At 49.4% G+C, this 21985-nt stretch overlaps 1 protein-coding gene across 2 annotated transcripts in view; it reads left to right on the top strand.

Annotated features, from left to right (window-relative positions):
• The window catches only part of LGR6 (leucine rich repeat containing G protein-coupled receptor 6), a 123724-nt gene that overhangs the window by 82168 nt on the left and 19571 nt on the right, over positions 1–21985 (top strand). For both annotated transcript variants that reach the window (XM_072028540.1, XM_038168435.2), the window contains 2 exons: positions 8011–8082; positions 20755–20823. In XM_072028540.1, the coding sequence (XP_071884641.1) occupies positions 8011–8082; positions 20755–20823 (141 nt within the window). The remainder of the gene's footprint in view (positions 1–8010; positions 8083–20754; positions 20824–21985) is intronic.

The following is a 21985-nucleotide window of genomic DNA, read 5'->3' as shown; positions in this document are numbered from 1 at the left end:
ATCAACAGAGGCTTGGATAGTATCTGGCTGTTAAAAGGAAGTTTACATGTGCAAATTAGCTAGTCATTAACTTTTTGGTGTTGATTAATAAGTTCAGGTGTGATTGCCAATTCCTTCAGAGCTCCTGTATCTACATGAAGTGCTAACTTTTAGTTTGCTAATATGCCTGTTGATATCAGGGTATTAAGTAACCTCAGCATGTGGTGCCTAGTGAAAGCTTAGCAATTAGTTCACTTTCAAAATTTAAAGTGTTTACTGAAACCATCTAGCACAGAAAGTGCCTGGACAAAGCACAGTCCACTGTTTTATTAGCATCGACTTCAGCTGTTTAGACAGATCACAAAGGCTTGTTTAGGAGAAACGCTAAAAGCAACTTGAGAAATGTCAAATAAGTAGTTTTCACCCACAATAGTGCCCATTCTACCAAGACATCCTTTGACCCATAATACAAGCACTTCATTCAGCCTTAATAGCTAGCACGGAGGGTGAGCTGACATTTCGATTGTTATTCCAGTCTCAACGCATGCTGCTTTCATTCTTGCTTATCCCATACTTTGGGTGCGAAGCAACTCCTTAATTAAACAGGCAAGCTCAAGAAATAAAAGTCAATGACCATTAGGTCGCAAGGGAGAGGATAATGTCCCACCACAGACAATTGGACGGGAACACATGTGTGATCCTGCCAGGCGCTGTGGGACACGAAGCTGAATTTTTGTGGGATCACAAGTGTTTGGCAGAACTGTCCCCATAAATCTCTCCCATGCTTCCACGCATACCCCTGTCAGCGCGCAGCCAGTGGAAAGTCACCCAGTGTTCTTCCTGCGCCCCTACCGGGACGTTTCCCTGCCTCGCACTCACCCACCAAGCCAAGAAGCTCCCAAAAGCCAGCAGGGAAGTAAAGCCCACGAGGAGACTTTTCCACACGGGATGCAAAGGATACGCACGTGCATCCCTCTGCCAGGCTGTGAATGCAAACGTAGGTGGAGAAGAGCTAGCTGCTGCCCGAAACTTCAGCAAACTTCCAGCCCGAGAGGTAAAATGAGCACCTGGGGGGGGAGAGATGAGAACAGATGTGGAGGAGCAGGGGGAATCTCTCCTTTACAGCCTGATTAATGCTCGTGGGCACGGCTGACCATGGCTGAGGGGGGAGATGTGCTTCTCCTCCCACACCTTGGGACTTTGGGAGAAATGCGGGTGATCCTCCAGCGCTGACACAAAGAACCACCACCAGGACATAGGAGCCTCAATCTGGAACAAGTTAAGGGGTTCAGTCTCTGCTGATAAATTACACCTCCGTGGAGGAATTCCCTGATCTTATTCCCAACTGTAGCTGCCGCAGGTTTCTCACCAGGGCTGCCGGGTGCTCGGTAAGCAGAGTCTCATGTAAATCACTCAACATGAAATCCCTGAGGCTCGGGAATTGGCACCATCTTTTCCCAGCCTCGATAACAAGGGCTTCGTGTGCTGTGATGTTGGCACCATGCTGTGGATGGCAAAAGGGAGGCGGCTTCTTTGATCAGGGTGTCTCATGGGAACGGGATACCGAGGATGTTACCCTCCAAGTCTGATCTATTCAGGACAGAATGTGTCCTAATATATACAGGCAGAACTGGTCCTAAATATTGTACAGCTAATTATTTGTATGAAACAGATTTTTTACAAAAAGCATTTTCTTTGTTGGGCACAAAGGGTTTTTCATTTAGGAGCTGAGCATCTGAAACCCCCATGCTGCTGTGCTGACAGGCTGATAAAGAGCATGACAGCCGTTCTCGTTAGTGTCCCTCGTTCCCTCTGTCAGCTGAATTCAGCAGAAAGTCAGCTTCCAAACCAGGAACCACAGCACCTCTTCCAGCCCCAGTCCCAAAAGGGGTCCACGAGCCCTGCAGTAAAGTCTCATGGGAGACAAATTTGGGAACCATAGCCCAGGAATTCCCACAGCGCTGCAGAGTCTTTGAGCTGGGCTGCGGTTCCCTTCCTGGTGTCACCGAAGGAGCTGAACTCCCTCAGCACAGATGTTAGGTAAAACTCAGGATGTTGGGTGGGACATGGGGTCAGGGTGCCCTTCTCCTCCACAGGCCAGGCAGAGGAGGGGTTGCTCTGCAGCCCTGTAATGATGGACCTGGCTAGAGAAAGTCCTTGGGAAGTTTTATGTTCATCACTCAGCAGGAGATCCTTTAAGTTAGAGGAAATGAGGTTAAAACCTGGGTCCTTCTCTGTCTGGGTCCTCAGGGAGCCTCAGCTTCTGGAAACTTCTTTAACTACAGCATTCCTGCAACACTGTCAAAAGGACTCAGCATTTGATACCTTACATCAAGCAAGCTTGGAGCCAGTGAGTTACCTCAGCCCCAGAATCAGAAAGGACGCTCCCGTGCTACTGTCTGCCTGCACAGAGGTCTTTGAAAAACAAAGACTACAGGGAAAGACAAGAACATATGGACAATATATGAACACATGAACAACATGGACAGCTGCACCAGGGGCAAGCTGAAGGTGTCTGCAGCCCTTCCAATGGCTTTTGGCACAATAGTAAATTTTAGGCATTCAAAATATTCTGTGGCAAGGACCTCCATAGGTCAGTGATCCACGGGTACCTCCTAAGGTTGTTTTCATGCTGCTACTGGTTAGTCTTGCTTAATGCCCCTTAATTCTTGCACCCTGTCTCTACCTGATCTGTGCCATCTCTGTATTTGTTACTGTCTCTCCTGCCTTTCCTGCATCGCAGCTTTTCCAGTCTCCATCCAACTGGCTGCTCTGTAAGCAGATGTTAGCCTATAAACCACATTTGTTCCTCTGCACCTCTAAGTGGAGAGACCAGAACTACACACTTTTAACAAAGAGAAAGATGAACCGTGAGTACACGGTGCCACCGTGCCCTTCTGTAGCCTGTTTTCTCTTTTCTAGTCATCCCCATCATTTGGTTTGCTTTTCTGACAGCTATCGAACACCAAGAGCTTTTTCCTGTAGACATTTAAGAGGCTGTTAGAGTGTATGTTCATATAACACTATTTTCTCTCTTCTACATCATCTTACATTCATGAAGCCTGAATTTTAGTTGATGTTTTACTGTCAAGGACAAGGAACTCAGCCGTGAGTGCTTCCCTCCCAGGCCACCCAGCAAGACCTTCCAGCTGCGTGTGCTGAGATCTGAGGTCACCAAATGAAGCAAATTCTAGCAGAGCTTCTCTCTTACAGTTTTTATTATGTAAGGACATGACGCAGCTTTATCTCTAGCAGCACTAAATAGCAACTAGAGGAGGAAACCAATTTTCAAGATGCCTGGGTTTGCAGTCCTCTTTCAGTCCTTGATCTGGCGTTCTCCTGGGCAAAGCTTTCAAAAGAGCCAACTCATTTTCAGTGCCCTCTGTGCCAGGGAGCAGATGTCAAACATCTTATCCCTGCTTTCCAGAAGTGCTGGGAGACTGTAACTTTGGGTGGCAGCTTAGGAACCAGCAGAACACAGAGCTCCCCAGCAGGACAAAGCCCAGCATGGCAGCTCAGTGCAGGGCTGAGCCTCTGCACCACCACCTTCACCTGTACAAGGGGGTTAACAAGTCCCTCTCTGAAAGAACCTCGGGGTTGGTGAGGAGTGCCAGGCATGTGCAATTCATTATTACTAAGAACAATATTTCCTGGAACATCTGGGTCCCATTCATGGGCCTTCTAATTTGCAAAAGTGCCTTTTCTCTCTGAGGACCAAACGCGCTGCCTTGGGAAAAGTGAGTTTCCTCCTCCAGCACTTGAGGAAGAAATGAATTGCACTCCAGTGCACGCCCGACAGTGTCACTTCTCATCAATCTCTGTTCTTTGCCAGACAGCTCTAATGCTGGCCCTTCACCGTCAGGAATAATCCATGGGAATTTGCACCATTTATGATTTAGATTTCTCTATTTATCCACAGCCAAATTGAGGAAAAAGGACAGCTTTGCCACAATAGATCTGGAAATTCATCATGGCAATGGCTGGCACAGTGGGAAGATTCGCATCAAGTCAGATTTGAACTTGGTTCAAAATCATCTAATGCAAATAACCGATGGAGAATGTTTGCATTTGTCTTTCGTTTTTTTTTTTTTTAAGATGAAAAAATGAAGTCATTAGAAATGAAAGCAATGGAGAATCCACCACTTCTCTTTGTAGTTTGTTCCAGTGGTTAATCATCCTTAGTGTTAACAAAAAAAAAGAAAAAGCTCATATTTCCCATTTGAATTTTCTTTGGCTTTGACTTCAGACATTTGTTCTTATTATTCTATTCTCCACTAAATCACCGAACCATTTTAGTACCCATTTTCTAACCAGGAAGGATCCTATACATTATGCTACACTCATTCCCTTGATCTTACTTTTAATAAGCTAAACAGATTGAGTTCTCTAAATCTCCATCCTACTTTTTTCCCAGCCCTTGGATCATTTTTATTGCTCTTCTCCGCACCCATTCCAAATTATCAACATCCAGCTTACAGTGTGGATACTAGAAACACATTTAGCCTTTCAGAGTAGGTTTCACCACTGCGCTACTCAGCTATACTATCCCTTTCCATACTCTCTCATTTATTCAGGAAAATGCTTTTATTGAAGCAGTATTTAGCATGTTAGCTCAAACTGTTTTTCCCTTGTGTGTAAGAAAAATGATGAAGTTGCCCTGTCCCCTTGGAGGTGGCATTTCCACACATGGAGCTTGCACTGGTGTCGCGTGTGCTGGGCTGTTTCGCAGTTCAACACAAAACTGTTCCTCAGATTTTCTTAATGCACTGAAAAAACATATTGAAAGGGGAATGAAATGAAAATGAAACAAATTCTACTAGGAGTTTTGCAGAGGTGTGGGGGGGCACAAATAAGTCATATGGATATTTCGGGAGTGTTTCTCGAGTTTTAGCACCTAAGAGACCAACCAGGATGAAGTGTCCCCCTCTAGCCTGTCCTGGGGATTATGGCCATTTGTTATTCTGCAGCTACTGCAATTTGTGCTGGTTTTGAGCAAGGCAGAGCATGGCTTCACCTGGCACAGCAGTGGAGCTAACCCACCTTAGGGGCACGGTGGCATTCATGCTGCTGCAGGAGCACATGGGGCAACTTCTCTGCCATCCTGCCAGAGGCCACCAGGGCGATGGCTTTTGTGATGAGACCACTGTTTTCCAGTGGAGGTACACAGCTGGAACACACAGCCAGTCTGCATGCCAGCCTACAAAAGAGCTATGACTGTCCTGCTTCTTCCTGGGCAAAGCCACTTTCATGGATGATTGCCATGATTGATTATTAACTGATGATTGATTAACCCCCCTCTGTGGTACTGACCTGAAAAGGGAGATAGAGACCATAATGCTTGCTGATAGGAGCAAGGATAGGACAGTGGTGGATACTAGCTCCATGGGAACAGGAGGGCCTTAAAGACTTCTCATGTTTTTGCATCATGAGATGGTTGTTTATAGCTCAGAACCAAATATCTCAAGCTGCTATCATACCAGCTGTAATTTACAGGGCAGAATATAACGTTGTGTGGGCTGAGCTCAAATTGACAAACATTGGAGATGTTGCAATTCCACTTGTTAAAATGTGTTTACCACTGGAGAAAAAAAAAAAAAAAAAAAAAAAAAAGGCAGGATGGAAGAAAAGAATGTCTTTTCAAGTGTTTACCTTTCCAGTTTATATTGCATTCAAACTTGCTTGTTTCTATTATTGCCATGTGGTTGGGTAACAACTCTATTAAGCTTGGACAGCAATTTTTCTTATAACTCTCTTTTTTGGTTGCTCATAATTTTCTCACCAACAAAGAACACCCTTCTGATGATTTTCATTACTCTGCCTCCAAACAAAGCAGATTAGAGCCAAATATAAACACAGCAGGTGGTTGCTTTTCTATTCTCTCTCCATGCCTGACTTGAGCAATAGTAGTCAGACTGAGCTGCTCAGCATGCCCAGCTTAGGCAGGACAGCCTGCTGTACCACCCCAACAAAGCTCCGGGGAGCTCACATCTTCCCCAGCACTCAGCATTTCCTTTCTCCTCACACCGTCCCCTCACTGCAGGCAGAGATTTGGGGCCAGAGGTTCCTGTGGTACCTCTCGCTGTGATTAGAGAGAGCGACTCCAGATCCAAAGCCTCCATTTGCCAAATGCTGGATCCAGTGCGCAAAGGGACCCAAGTGACTGGCATCATCTTGCACTGGAAGTGCCAAGTGAAGTAAGGGCAACATGATCTGAAGCTATCCCATAAAATTTGACAGAGGAAACCGTCTGGACTTGAACTTCTTTTCTTATGACAAAGAGAATTTCTCCTGTAAGATTCAGCCTCTTTTCTCCCCTAAGAGTCACAGGCAATCCAAGTTTTCTTGCACATATCTTCCTTCTCTTTTGCCCTGTTTGCTCAAAGAAGCAAACATATTTTATCACAGATCTTTCCCCTCCCTTCCCCTTCCTCCGAGATGTTTGCATGTTCTCATCCCAACGACAAACATCCGTCTTGGGCTGGTTTCTGAACTGCAGTGTTTTGCAAGCCCCTACCAAACTGCCCTAGAGCCTGGCTGTTTCTCCACTCCCAGCTCCCTCCTGTTTTACCCCAGAATATTTGGCAGTGGGAGCTGTGTGTGCTCAGCCAAACAGTTCACACTTGAATCCAGGTGGAGTGAGAGATTTTTCAAGCTGAGACAGATTTAGATCAAGCAGCAAATAACGAAAAAGTCATTGATCCACCTGCCAGTGTGGAGCCTCCCCCAGGCTCTTGGAAGGAGGCAGCAGTGTTGGACGAAGGCTGGTGCATCCCTGAGCGTGGGCAAAGGAGAAAAGGACCCCACAGGCAAGTGGTGTGGCAAAAAATTAACCACATGGTGCTCTGTGTTAAAGGAGAACATGAACTGTAAAATGAACTGATGGGAAAACACCCTGATGGAGACCAAAGAGGAGGACCTTACCTCCTTGGTGGGCATTCCTCCACACAACACAGCCCTCGCTGGAAGTGCAGGCTGGGCAGCCATGGCTTGTCATGTCCTGTTTTTCATCAGACTTTCCCCAGGCTGCTCACAATACCTTCCTGCACAGATTTCAAGGTGCCCTAAAGTGGGATTTCAGAGGCAGATGAACAGGCAGCCGTGCGGTGCCCACCAGCTGTAAAGGAACCCAGGTGGCTCAAGCACGCCAATGCGTGCACGCAGTCTCTGACAACCCAGAGGAAGAATCCAGGAATGAAGATCTTGGATTTGCCAAGAAACAGGCATGGGAGTAGGAGGCCTGTGGAAACAGAGAACCTAGCAGATGAGAATCCAGGAGAACTCATCACCCATGAAGCCTCCAAGGCAAAAATACCACAGATGGCTTTTCGAGCCAGCAGGCCCCCAGCACCAGCATTAAGGCCAGGAGCTCCAGAGCCCCTAAGCATGAGATGTTCATGGCATGTAGCATGAGAAAGAAGGGCACAGGAGAAAAAAAAATCTGTCTTAGTGTAGAGAATGTGCATTGGCCTGTTGCATGGCCCTGGCACTCCAGAGACACTTAGAAGCTTTAAACTAAAGATAACTTTCTTTGCAATCAAACTGGAGCCGATCCAGGAACAGGCAGCATTTCTTATATATATATATAATATATATTTAAGGAAAGATAATAAACTGTGACTAACAGGATGATTTTAAACTCAAGTTCTTGCTGCTGTTAAGGCTCTGAGGAGTCCAAATATGACTCTGTCCTTAGATAGCACCCAGTGCCCACAAACGACTGGTGAAGTCACACAGCACACCCAGGGTTGGTAGCAATGTAAGGTGAGATTTAGTGTTTCTTGAAGCTTCTTGTTTAAGCATGTTCATCCAAGGTCAGCCAGTGGCTGTGTAAGTGGAGATCTCTTATGTCCTGGGAGAAAGGGGAGCTTGGTAGCAGCTCCAGCACTATTACACCTGGCAGTGTCTGATGAGGCAGGAGAAGAGACCTTACAAAACCCCTCATCATCCCAGCCATGCTCAGCTTGTCCTTGTACCCCAGATTGGCAGCAAAAGGTCATCTCACATCTCCACTGACCTCTGCTTTGTCCGCAGGCACCTGCACAACAACCGGATCCAACACCTGGGAGCCAACGGCTTTGACGGGCTGCACAACTTGGAAACCCTGTGAGTCACCTCCTGTCCTCTCTGCGCGTGTTCACCCCCGGTGTGCTCTGTCCCTGCCCAGTAACGGGGTGCAGTGTGGCCACCTGAGGCCACCAAAATGAGGGGGTGGCTTGAGTTCAAGGCTGTTAAGATTGGTGGGGATCTATGGAGTAACTCTCTGAGATGGTCTCACGGCACCACACAGAGCCAGCTGACTTCACCGTGTTCTTGGCACGGCTGGGTAGGAAATCTGTCGGGAACCACAGGGGGGTGGGAAGTAGGAATGAATCCTCCTCCAGGACACATCTTCATTTGCAGAAGACGGGTGACCCTGAGCCCACGGGCACTTAAATCTGACGTCCTTGCCTTGCACACACACAGTCTGTGATGGCAGTATGAATTGCTTGGGTCTTGTGTGCCGTGCGTTGGCCTAGGAGGAAACACAAACAAGAAAGCAAATAAATCAAGGCTCTGTAGGACTGGAGGAGGCGCCTGTAGCCCTCAATTGTGCAGAAACATGTCCCTTCATGGGAGCCGTGGGGTCAGCAAGGCCAGCTCTCCTTGCCAGGGAGAACTAGGGGGGTCTGGGTCACAGCAAAAAGCGAGGTGACGCTTCCCAGCATTCAAGTGCCATTCACGGAGGCAGGGCCCTTCTGTGCCGAGCACGGCGCCAGCAGCAGCGAGCGGGTGAGACTGGAAGCAGCAGGCAGGCTCTGGGTCCCCAGACGCACTCCTCGGGCAGGCCCATGACATGCATTGTCTCTCGCGCTCAGACTGGCACATCCTGGGGCCACCCAGAAGGGCTCGGCTGGGGAGAGGCTCAGCAGTGCCAGGGAGGAGGCTGGGGATGGAGCAGGCTGGATGGGCTCTCCTGGAGGCCGGTGGGGCTGCCCCATCGCTGTGCCAGCTTGGTTTGCTCCCCCAGAATTTCTGGTGGGTTCGGGCAAATGCATGAGGGCAGAGTCATGCCATCAAGGCAGGATGAGGGTGGGCAGGTCGCAGGAGGGAGAAGAAGACTCGCTGATGAATGGGAACCCCATTTGGGCTGCAGCCCATGCAGTAACATAGCAGTCTGCATTGGGGTAAATTTATTCTGCAGCCAAGGTGCTTGAAGCCACCCCACCGCCCATCTCAAGCACAACAGAGCCACAGAGAAAAACCTGGCCCCTTATTTACTGCAGGGAAGGCTAAAGGGCTTCCACTGTCCTGGGAGATAATTCAGCTTACATGGACACTTGCACTGAAAGCTAATTTTCCCTCCCTTCCCCTGTTCCTGCTGTAGTGCTTTCTTTGCCTCTTCTTATCCATCTGTTCCCCCAGTGCTCAGGGCACCTCAGCATTCCCACCTTGCTCTCAGACCCTGCAGGACCAGGACTGCAGACACTGCAAGGACGGGGCTCTCCACTGCTGACCAGAGAGCCCTGGGAGTGCTTCACCTTCAGGGTTTGTCCCCTTTGGAGCAGGGCTTTGCTTGACTATTGCCCAGCACCTGTGTTCAGGCTCTGATGGCCCCAAGGTGTTCATGTAGTATTCCCTATGCCCCATCCTCCTTGAGGATGCAAGGGCAGTGCTGTGTCGAGATCTCCTCCCTGTCTGATCACACTGAAGGAACATCTTAGAGAGGGAGAGAAATGGGTTTTACTCCTCGTAGCCTGAGCATCGAGTTCTCACCTCCAGGCCAGCAAATACCTCAAGTCCCTGCTCTTTGAGGAACAAATTGTCCCCCAATGGAGCCAGCCCCGCATTAATCCCCGGCACTCTGGGGGTTTTGGCCCCATTGTCTGAAGCTGGCCAAGCTTTGTGGCAAAAATATTTGGCTGCATCAACGCAGCCACGCTGCTAGAGCTGCATCTACCTACCACCTCCCAGCTCCTGTGCATGTGGAGACTATTACAGTCTCCTGCACATACCCTTTAATTCAGATTATGATTACATTCTGTTGACAGCACTTAGCACATTTTCTTGGCTTGGGCAGGCCAAACTGAGCTCCCAGTTACCCCGTGGGCGTTACCTCCTGGAAGGCAGCAGGATGGCAAGATTTGGTGAAGACAGAAACATCTCCAGGGTTCCTAAAATGAGTATTTGTGGCCAAATGCTGATTATAATCCAGGCACAATAGCTGAATAACTGTAGGAGTTGAGAGGAAAGAATTGTTCTCGGGGGGTTCAGAAAAGCATACAAAGTTTTAGGTGCAGAAACCTCTGTTCCCCTATGGGAAATGTTTCTCTTCATATTCAGCTAGACAGAGAAACATCTGTTTCAACAAATACAGAAAAAAAAATAACTTTAGAAGGAACAGGACCCACTGCTCCATGCAGGTTGCAGCAGTGTGCAAGCTGCTTATGCACAACCACACCAGATGCCTGCCTGGCTTGTGCAAAACCAGGTCCCAGCTGAGCATCTCTGTTCATGGAGATGGCTTGGCTGTCATATTTCAGGAGGACAGCAAGTCTAGAAAGATATAAAGTAAAGCCAGATGAAGGACTTCATCTTTCCTGTGCAGATACTATGCATAACAGCAGACCCTGCCACATACAGAGCAAGAGCAGCTCTGAGTTTTCCATGGTAATGAGGGGAAGGGAAGAGAGATTGAGGGGCAGGGAGATGGTGCTGAATGTGCAGCACTCGCCAGGTCTCAACTCATCAAACACCAGCACATCACTGGAGAAAGCAGCTCCAGGAAAATCTTCTGTCAGGGCGAGATCTGGCTGCTCACCAGTCCCCCCAGCCTCATCTCCCTGGGAAGGAAACCTGGGCAGGCAGGCTGGAAGCAAGTCAGAGCAGCTCTGGCCAGCTTCCCAATAGGGTTTCGAAACAGTCTTGAAAACCAGTGAGATTCCCTTGCCGGTTCCCATAAGCCTGAGAGATGACAGAGAACCACCCTGCAGGGCTGCAGGAAGAAACTCCAAGCGTGGCCAAGCCGTGCAGCCAGGTGTTAGATGGCCAAACAGGGCGATACTTGGCATTTTTCATCTTTCTTGACGTAGAGTAAACCAGAGTGCTAATATCCTTACATGACATGTTCCTCTTGTAGTCCTTGTGGGTAATGGACTCATCCTTTAAATATAGCGTGAGCTCTGGGGTGCCCACAGGAGATGCAAAGCAGAACCAGCTGGGAACAGAGATGTAAATACCAAGAAAGTGACAACCGTAACCCATAGGCATTCCCAGAGGGGAACTTCCAGCAGCTGTTTGCTCTCTGGGCATGAGGACCACAGTGGGACCCACCCAAGAGGGCTTTGGGTGAGGAGTTGGGAGGTGAAATAAAGGAGGAAAAAAAGCAAAAAAAAAAGCCAAAGGGAAAGATGAGCTTTTGTAAGCAGAAGCAAGGCATGCCAAAAGCTGAGAGTCCAGTCCTGCTGCTCTTCCCTTGGCTTCGCTGTTCCTGCTTTGCCTTGTAAAACCTGCCCTGTAATGTATTTCTCCTTACGCTGTTTAATGTGGGCTATAAAACATCAGGCAGCATAACTGGCTTCCAGCTGCTTGGATGTGGGGATCTTACTTCTACATTTCCTGATCATTTGGGCCTTAATTTCTAAATCTTTAACAATGCAGGGGTTAGGGGAGGGGGATTAAACTGTACCTGTTCTGTAGCATAGGCTTGGTAAGTGGGGATGTTCAAGGAAAAGTTGCCTGCAAAGAGCAGTTGACTGCGGCCAGGAGTGTGCAATGGCAGAGACTGATTTTTGCAAGCATCCAGTCTTTGCACTCTCAGATCTGGGGAAACAGGGCAGGGGGGGAGAACAGGTTTGTTTTTAGAGCAGCAGCAAGGGAAAATGCCATCCAAAGGCCTGCATGGTGCTAGTACATGAGCTGAGTTCCCCAACACTGCATCAAGACAGTATTTCTCATGGGGAGAATCCCGTGACATGAATTTCCACGGTGACAATGACTTTGTGCCCGGGTTTCTTCCTAAACACCTTAGCCCAAAAGCTGACTGCTTTTATAACGTTCTTGAGCTTTGCAGCCAGTCTAAAGGCTGATGAATAATTGCATCAAATCCACCCTGGATTCTCCATGCCTTGCAGAGCTGACTCTGACCTCATTAGATCAGTTATGAGGATGTTGAACCTGATCAGCTAACCATCCACTTCTCTGGAACGTAATTTTTTCATGGAGCAGCCCTGGAAGGGAAGGTGGATGCACAAAGCAGCTCCAGATGGCCGTGCCCCAAGTCATTGCCCTCCGCAGGGTGAAGGGATGGAAGGGGCAGGTGACCTGAAACATGCCTGAATATATCCAGTACTCCAAGGAGAGCCATGGGGAGGGCATTGAAACGTGGAGGCTGGATCTCAGAGCTGGCCCCCAAGCCCTAGCTCCAACCACCAGCAAGGCAGCAAGGGAGAGATACAAAATAAGAGCTCTGAGCTATGCCCTAAATAGCAGCAATTTGCCCCCAGAGTGCTGCTCCTCTGACTGCCCTTGCATCTGTGGCCCATCTCGGATGGGGACGTGGTGGGGGAAGTGGCTGAGAGAGGCCCCGCAGCCCTGGCTCCTCTCCTCCGCCCGAGCTGACCCCGCTGCTCCCACTGCTCCCAGTCATTCCCACTTCCCCCTCCCGTCCACACCCTTCCAGCTCCTCCGCCAGTCAGACAAAGGAGATAAATCACTTGGAAGGAGCAGATCTTCATTCATTTAAAAACCTTTTAATTTATTTTTTAAAAATAGGGCTAATAAATTAAAAACGTCTCCCAGAAGGGCTGAATCCAAAACCCTCTGGCTCCAGGCGTTTTATCTGCCTAACCTTGCCTCACAGGAAATGCCCTTACCACAGGCTTTCGCAGCGCGCTGCCCTATTATCCGGGTAATTAGTCGAGTCTGTAAATGCAGAGCAGAGCTGGAACCTACTGACTCCTCTGGAGAGCTGGATTTTCTATGGAGGAAAAAAAAAATTAATATAAAGTACACCTCAGGCGATGAAGGCAGGAGGAAGGAAATGGGAAATATCTCCACCGCAGCTCATACAGGGATCGTTTAACCCTTTAGGGCTGGGCAGGCCTTGCTGTTCTCCTGGAAAATAGTCTGCCAAGCGCTACCTTGTTCTTCAAGTGGGGTTTGGCTCCATCAGCACGTTTTAACCTTTCTGTGCAGTCTCCTGGTGTTAATCCCTGTCTGCGCTGTCCCAAAGCAGCTGATGGCTTAGAGCCCTCGAGGTACATTGCCTGCTCTGATCACTGTGTAAATGGAAGGCGACTTTTCCACACGGCAAAATCTGTAAAACTGAATTGGCAAATTCACTAACCACCACCTGGGAGCACTGGGATCAGCCCCTTCTTTCTGTGGTCCCCTTGGACCAACCGGTCCCTGTTTGCTGCCTATCCTCTCCCAAAAGTAGGAGCCTGGACTGCCTCACTGAGCAGCTCAGGCTTTGAACCTGTACCTTCTGACCTGACTCTGAGCTTTGGCAGAACCTGGCCTCATGCAGACAGGACATTCTGGAAGACTAAAAGGAAAAATCAGGGAGTGAAGCCCCCCAGGTCGCTGCATTTTTCCATGGGTTATGGCTCTGCTGCAAGGCTCATCCCCTTCCCAGGATTCTGCTTACTCTCCCTTTCCCCACCAAGTCCCCTCTTGCACCCTGCAGGCTCCCCCATCCCTAAGGCCATCTTGCAACAGCATATAGCACCGGGTCTCCCCAAACCTCCAACCTTTGTGTGTCCAGACATGTGTGCTATGACCCGTCCCCAACTCCTGTGGCTCCTCAGGCATCATCTTGCTTGAAGCCTTCCCCTCGGACGCAGCCTGGGTGCTGCCTTTCGCAGAGCCCCTGAGGCAGAGCAGTGCAGGAGGAGGGGATGCCTCTGCCTCCAGAAATGTGAGAGTGAATTGCTTGCCCGTGGAAGGGAGGAGCAGGCACTGCAGGCAGCACAGAGGGCAGCGGAGGCGAGCTGCGGGAATGCTTTCACCACGGAAATGCTGATGCACAGAAGCTCTGCCCGCACCCCTGCTCCTTTCTCCCAACACCAGGGGAGCCAGGACCCACCGCTTGTGCACCTGGGGGTAGGTGGGGGTCCCCAGCATCCTTCCTGCAGCGCAGTTTAGAAACACTGCTGTAGAGCAGGCGTTCTGCAGCCTGCGTCTTCCCCTGCTTGGCCAAGTGCAGCAGCCTTCTCCGTGCCTCCCCTGCCTGAGTCATCAGCTCCATGGTTATTGTCTGTGCGTCTGAGCGACCGAGGTCCCCGCTGCTCCGCTCTGCGGTCAGCTCCTTTTGTGTCTTGTAAATGATATGTTCATGGCAGCGCTTGTGCTCCCAGGACCCCCCACGAGATCCTGCTCTCAAAGGCTTATTTCAACCTTGTTAAATAAATCAAACGGAATTGAAAACATATTTAATTCGGTACCTTCATCAGTTAGAGAACAGACAGAAATACTGGTTGGAACAGACACATTCTGGGCACCGCTGCATTTTTAAATGGGGAACAGAGCTGTGCGAGGAAGGACTGGCAGCTGCAGACGTACAAGGCAGGACCTACAGACAGGTCCCCCACGCCTCAGCAGTTGAGCTTTCAGTGCCAGTAAACCCTGTAAAATGGTGCAGCACCATGTAAGTGAGAGGCTGGGATGCTTCCAGGCCAGGGTATCAGCAGGAATCCTTGTACAGAGGTTGCTGCTTGCTTCTGGCAGAAATCAGGTACTGCTGGTACCTGCCAAGCTTCCCACAGTGTGGGGCCCACCTCTGCTCCTTTGGGACACCCACGAACTTTGCAGTTCACCAGCAAAGCCTGTGTACTCCTCAAAATTTGCTAAAACGGGCATTTCTCGAACATGACATTTTCTCTCCCTTTCCATAGTCTGGATGAAAACAGGCAGCTCTTCTCAGCTCAAGCTCAACCACAAGCCATGACCTTGCTATAACGCATCCGGGTAGAGCTGGCTGGCTGGTGGCGGGCAAGAGGTCAAACTAAATGGCCACGACAGCCCCCTTGGGCTTTAAGACTACCAATTAAATCATTTCCAGTGCTTGATTTGGCCACAGCAACCAGCACGACTAGCAGCAGCGGTAATTACATTTACCGGTAGCTTGGTGAGATGCCAGTGCAGGACAGGTGGAAATGCAAGTCCTTATCAGAGGCTGCACAAAGTGTCTCTCCAGGGCACCACGGTAACGTCTCGAACTACTGGCAGCAACCTGCAGTGGGACTGAAATAGTCAGCAAATGTCCCATCTCCAGCTCCTAATCTCATTGCATCTTCAGGTTTATTAGCTGCAAATTTGTGGTGTTTTGTGGCTTATGGAAGAATTTATAGTACTATATAATTTTTTTTTATTTTTTATTTTTGGCTTCCTGTGTGGAACCACTAATAGTCCCTAACAGGCAGAAAATTGACCTGAGACTCTTTCCCCTCCTTCTCTCTTTTTGGCCCGATTGAAGATATTAATAGTTCCAGGCTGCATGTTGTCAGCTTCAAATCACCCTGGCAGTTAAAGCCCAAAATAACCGTGCCTTTGATGTCAATTTACTTTTATTTCTGAATAAGCAACAGGGTCGGTTAAGATCGTCCAAATATGAAGCTATAGGCTCACTCTAGAAATAACAACAATGGAAAGCCAGACAGTTCATTGTGTCTCGGGCAGACTGGGTGACCTTTAAGAGGTTTTCATTTTGACTAGAGGAACAGACAAGACTCCTCCTGACATCCCACTGCGATGCCTGGAGCTGGTAACTTGGAGCACAACTAAGGAAAGTGATTTTTTATAGTCCTTTCTCTTGCACATCATTTCTGAACTTCTTGGCTGGGTGACTTTGCTTCCAAAAGCCTTTGATAATGGGCAAAACTCCCTTCCTAATGCTATGGCCATTACTCCTTTCTTTTTTCTATGTACAGTTTTATGAGGTTTCCCAACTGTTTCGGCATGAAGATGGCCATGGCACATTGTCATCCTTCCACCAGGCAATGCTAGCAGGGGATCCGCTGTCCAAAATGTGCCAACAAGGGTGGCACCCCACAGCCAGGACACCCCATACGCAGTGTCCCACAGTCCTGGGACAGACCACAGAGCTGGGGCAGCTGAGACCTTTGCAGAGCCAGGTCCTGCTGCCTTGGCCCTAGAGGCCTCCCTGGCCAGCCCCACCCCAGCCCATCTGCCACAGCAATTAGGGGGGATAGTGTCACCTGGTGGCAGGTTTGGCTTTTTGCAGCTTTCCCCATGCCAGACACGAAAGTGCCTGAGCATGGAGCTGGGACCAGCAAAGCATTGCCAAAGCAGCTCAGATAAGGTCAGAGAGAGGAAGTGGACACCTGGAGGTGGTTTCTACACCCCATCCATTTTCCATATCGACCCAACCCCTGGAATGGGTTTGGAGATGAGGCTGGCTGGGACGTGTTCCTCATGGGAGAGCAGGTGGAGAGGAGCAGTGTCTGGGCTGGATGCAGCCCTGCTCGCCTCAGATGTCCGCAGAAAGACCCATGGACCGAGTTTCACTAAATGAGCAGAAACCTCCTGAGCCCGTGGAGCTCCCCACTGCCACCACCATTTGCCACCTCCCTGCGGGGACAGCTGGGACCATTTCTGGGCCATTATCTGACCCAGGGCCTGATTCAAGCTCTGGGTAGGAAGAGGAAGGGACAGGGAAGCCACCCTTGTTTGCTGCCTTGGGTTTGGGCTTCGGGGAGAGCTTTCCCACCACAGGGAAGATCTGAAGCTCTTCCATGGGTACCTGCTTCGTCCAGCCTCCCCCAGCCAGCTGAAATCCCCAAAATCTGCAGCACTGGAGGCAAGTCAGGGCAGTGTGAGCAGCACGCAGATCAGGAGCAGTCAGCTGCGAGCAACACTGCGGGGAGTTGTTAATGAGAACAGTCGGGTTCGTTTTCCGGGAGGGAGCTCATCGCCCCGAAAACCAGGAAGCACCGGCAGGAGCGAGCACGGGCACATTGTCTCTCCTAAACAGGCTGGGGTTGCTGGCAGCCAGGATGAAGTGGCATGACTACACCTGGTTGCATTTCCACTTTCCAACAAGCCCAGCAGATGCCAGAAGTTAGCGACAGCTTTTTTACCCAGAGGGAGCTGCTTAACACAATGCTCTTTGTATCTGTCAAACGCAGGGGGAGGGAGGCCTGGAGATGTTGCCAGGGATGGGAAAAGGTGTGTGTTCACTCAGGAAGAATTGGTCCTGTACGTACTTGCACACACACCGTGGTACAAACAAAATGTTCATCTGCTGATGAAAGAACAGCCTGCCTGGAAGAGACACGGGCTGGAAAGGAAACGCATTTCTAGAGAAAGACAGGAGCAAATATTACAGCATGCTGAATTATTCCTTGTAAATAATATTGGTTACAGATCTAACTCTTTTTCTGTTAGTGAATCACAGGTGATCCAAGCTTCATCTTTGTTGGGCAATACTTTCCATCTGTCGGCTGCTCACAGACACGTTGGGTATCGCTGGGGAGAAACTCAACCCCAGGCACAGAGCTTCTCGCAGCATCAGTGATGCTGCAGAGGTGGGCTGAGGGTCACCTGGGGACAGAGTTCATGTTGTCTCCTCCCTGGGGTCAGTCCCTTGGCATCACCCAGGCCTGTCCCAGAGCCCCAGTTTGTGTTACAGAAAGTTGGGCAAGCGGTGCGGGCACACACCCAGCCTTAAGTGACCTCTGCAGCTTCCTGCGCTGCTGTGAAACCTCCCTGTAACCTTGGAAAGTCCCTCTAGGGTGAGACTTTTAAAGGTATTAAGCATCTTATGCGCAGAGAGAGATTTGAGACTGTCAGTCAGTTTAGGCTGCTAATGCCCTCTGATTTCATTCAGTGCAGTGATGTGAACGTTAATGGGCTTTGACTGATGCTTTCAAAACGCCCAGCAGTGTCCTGTCTGCACTTCCAATCACTCACTCTCTTTTTAAACCCATTCCTGTCCCTCTCTGAGCTTTGGCTGAGGCTTTTTGCAAAAGCCTTGTCCTGCCTGCCCCGGCACAACATCATGCAGATAAGGCAAGGCACAGACATGAGAGTGATGGACACCTGGCAGGTACAGCAGAGAGCTACTGGCTCAGAGCAGCCAAGCAGCAGACGATGAGTTGTGTGCATCTTGCAAACAGTGAGGTCTATGAGCAGCCATGTGTTAGGCTATTCTTAGACAGATCGTTTTAGACTCAAGCAGAGGAAACTAGAAAAAAAAACACTGATCCACTGGGACCCAGATGAAAACAGAGTGTGCCAGAGCAAGCTCTTTAGGAGGTGTGGACCTCTCATATCTAATAGAGGGGATGAGGCTTGAGGAGGGGACGCCTCGCTCCTGGTTTGCTCCTGGGCCCTGGGGACACAGCTCTGCGTGTGCTGGGGCTCTGCCATCACATTGCAGGTTGGACAGGGCTGGGAGGTCTTGTCTGTCACCCTCTCCTGCTGACTGCAATTATTAGACTGTTTGAACCTTTTCCAGAACCTTCCATTTGAGGCTTAGGTCCTACAGAATCCTGGGTCATTTGCTCAAATCCACACGTGCAGAGCAGGCAGCCAGACTCCCTCTGTCTGGAGGAGAGAAAAGCTCTCGGTGTGCTGTAACGGGACCTGGGCTGCAGAGGGAATCCAGCACCAAGGGTCTGATGTGGACCTTTTCAGGACTGCATAGAATAAAACCCACCCAGGCCAATCTCACGTGCTAGGGAATATTTGTCAGGGAATGACAAGACAGGAAATAAAACCAGGAAAAAAAAAAATATGAAGTAAGTGCTATCAGCCTGGAGTCCTGGAAGGCACAAAGGAAGACCAATTTGGAGAGACTAACTGGGATGATTTACTGTGTAAATACCTACCGGGCAAAGCCGAGACGGTGCCGTAGAGTAATTCGCATGCAAGGATGCGGGCAAAGGAGAAGACCATGTAAGAGAGAGGGGGGCCAAGAGAGATCATAATGTAATTACCATGCCTGGGCCCAGAGGTTGAGAATTACAAGGTAATTGGGCAGCAACTCATTGCTGTGTAAATGTATGGTTATTTCTGTTCTGCAAACCACAATCCAGGTTACATGGTAATTACTTTGAGGTCCATTAAGTGTAATTATACAGTAATCTCCAGGAGCCAGTAATTACCCTCATGTTCCAAAGTATCTACCACTTAAAACTCGGGGAGTTTCATGCAAGGAGGAAGCAAGTCACATGGCTTTCAGGCTTCAATGTCCTGGTCTGTGAGATGACCAGCAGGGAGTCAAATGGTCCCATTTCAGCTGGACCTGCCTCTCCATCAGGCCTGCTAGAGGAGGAACATTTCACGTCTAAAGCTCTGCCGGCCTCCCCAGGCACCCTCTCATCAACAACAGGATCGGTGCCTCCAGAGGCCTGATCCTCCCCAGCTGCTAGTGGTGCCCTGAAGCTCAAATGAGTAATTTCCTGCAGGTGCCAGCCCATTACTGATGTTCCTAAGGGCTGAGGCCTGGGGCCAGTTTTGTTTCACATGTTATCAGTGAGGATGAGGGGATCACTGAACCTCGGGAGGTTTTAACAACCCCCTGTTGGGTGGGACTGCTGGGGGACAGCAGGGCTCTGCAGGGGGACCTGGCCAGGCCGGGCCGGGCCGGGCTTCTGGACCATGTCCAGCCACGTGGTGGTCAACAAGGGTAAGTACAGGGCCTGTGCTTGGGGCACACCAACCCCACACACAGGGAAGGGTGCCTGGAAAGCTGCCCAGCAGAAAAGGCCCTCGGGTAGCTGACCACAGGCTAGTGTTGGGCGCAAGGGCCCAAGAAGGCCATGGGTTTCCTGGCCCTCGTCAGACCTGGGTAAGTGTCTGAACCTCACCTCCAATATGGCCCTCAGTTTGGGGTCCCTCACTGCATGGTCATTGAGTGTGTATAGAGAAAAGCAGCAAAGCTGTGAAGGGACTGAAAAGCAAGTGATAGCATGCGAGGCAACAGCCTCAGGTGGCATCAGAGAGGATTAGCTTGGACATCGGGAAGGATTTCTTCATGCAGAGGGTGGTCAGGCATTGAAATGGGCTGCGAGGGAGGTGGTGGAGTCCTGGAGGTATTTAAGGTATGTACAAACATGGCACTGAGTGACATGGGTTAGTGATGGGACTTGGTAGGTCAGGTTGGTGGTTGGACTTGGTGATCTTGAAGGACTTTTTCATTCTAAATGATTCTGTGATTCTTTGATTCTGGTTGCCAAACCCTGCACTTGTCATTGTGACCAAGTATATCAAACATGTATTTTATTTAAGTTATTATATAGCACCCAGAATTGTCAATACCTCTTCCACATCGCTTCCACCTTTGGTTCGTGGCTTCCAATGTGGGGTTTTGCACCCAGAGAAAGCCCTTTTGTGGAGCTGAGCTAAAGCTGTTCTTTTGCCTTCTTCCTAACATCCCATTTTGACCTGGAAAGGCAGGAAAAATTACTCATGGCCACAGTGTGTGGGGGTGAGACCCTGGGAGAGGGGAACAGGGCACTCTGGAGATGTGAAGCAGCGGCATTTGTCCAGCTCTGGGCACTGAAAGACTTGGGGGAAAGGAATCCAGTTGGCAGCAGCCCGCCAGCAGCCACGGCTTGGGCTGGCTCTTGCCTGACAGAGCTCCTAGCAGAGCACAATCCTGCAGCAGGAATGCGTGAGAGTTGGTTTCCAGGCGGTGGCTGGATCAGCGCAGTAGGAAAAACCTGTCTCCCATGCTTAACGACCAAGTTTCCATGCCTTCAAAGCACAGATACACTCAGCTGAGTTCCTACAGCAACATTAATGAATGTTTTTCCCTTCTCTGTCTTTCAGGGATCTAAACTACAACGAGCTGTTGGAATTCCCTGGGGCTATTAGGACGCTGGGCCGACTGCAGGAGCTGTAAGATTTTCTATTTATTCCTTTTCAAAAGCATTCCCTGATGGAGAGTGACCAGTAAAGGGTTGCCTGTACTCTGACTTGGGGAGAGCACTCAGTCCAAGCCTTTCTTTAATCTTACCCAGCCATGCACATAAAAGCAGATTATCCCTTTGATTTTCATCAGCTCTAATCACGTCCCCAGCACCCTCAGCACCATGGCTGGCAGAGGTGAGCGGGAAATCCCCCCACCTAGCTTGGAGCAGGTTCCTCCAACAGCTCGTCATTCCCTTTTAGTGTCTGATGGGCTCAAAGTCCCCAGACCGGGGCCATAACCATGGAGTTAACTGTGTTATTGTGAGGCCATGGCTTCTGCATGCCCTGTGCCACCTCCTCTGACATGCCTAAATGGTTTGATCTCTCTTAGGGCAAGATTATAACAAGGAATGCCAAGAATTTATGACCACTGTAGTGGCTAGCTCTCTCTTCTCTAACTGGTCAATCTGGGAGACACTAAAAATGGGAAAACTCCCCAGTTAACACCCACGAAAGTAGAAGACCCAAGGGAGGGTCACACCTAGCTGATGTGGATCTGCAGTTCCTGTGGACCCTAAGAAATGTCAAACTGGTGACAGGCTGGAGTGGCACAAAAATAGCTGCTTTGGTGCTTCTTGAAGAGAAAATCTGACACGTTTTTTTTTTTCATTTACTGGAATAATTTCTTGTCAAGGAGATTTCTCAGGCTACATATCATAATTACTCTGATATTCAAAATGAGAATAATATCCTTAATCCACTTTGAGATGGCTTTTGAAATTCACATCACTAAACAAATAATCACTTCAAACAGATGTCCAAGTAATAGCTAGAGCAGATTCTTCTGGGATGAAACAACCTGGGCATCACCCAGAGCCTGGTCCTGTTGCTGGGCACAGCATCCCATGGCTGCCATTCTCTGGCTTTTGTTGTACGAGAGATCAGGCTGTGGTCACAGAGCTCTCTTCTGATGCAAAAGTTTGCTGGTAGCCATTTCCTTAAGCTTAGCCAAAAATATCACAGCTTGATCTACAAATTCCTTAAAATCATGAGGGCCAATGGTTCATAGTAGGCTGCACTCTGGCTAACAGCTGTTGAGCTGTAAGGAAGAGACCATTGATAAAAATTGGAATTCCTGGATGGTATAAAA

This window comes from Anas platyrhynchos, chromosome 27 (assembly GCF_047663525.1).
Source record: "Anas platyrhynchos isolate ZD024472 breed Pekin duck chromosome 27, IASCAAS_PekinDuck_T2T, whole genome shotgun sequence".
In the NCBI taxonomy this organism is placed as follows: Eukaryota; Metazoa; Chordata; class Aves; order Anseriformes; family Anatidae; genus Anas; species Anas platyrhynchos.
This window is presented reverse-complemented; position numbering and strand designations above follow the sequence as displayed.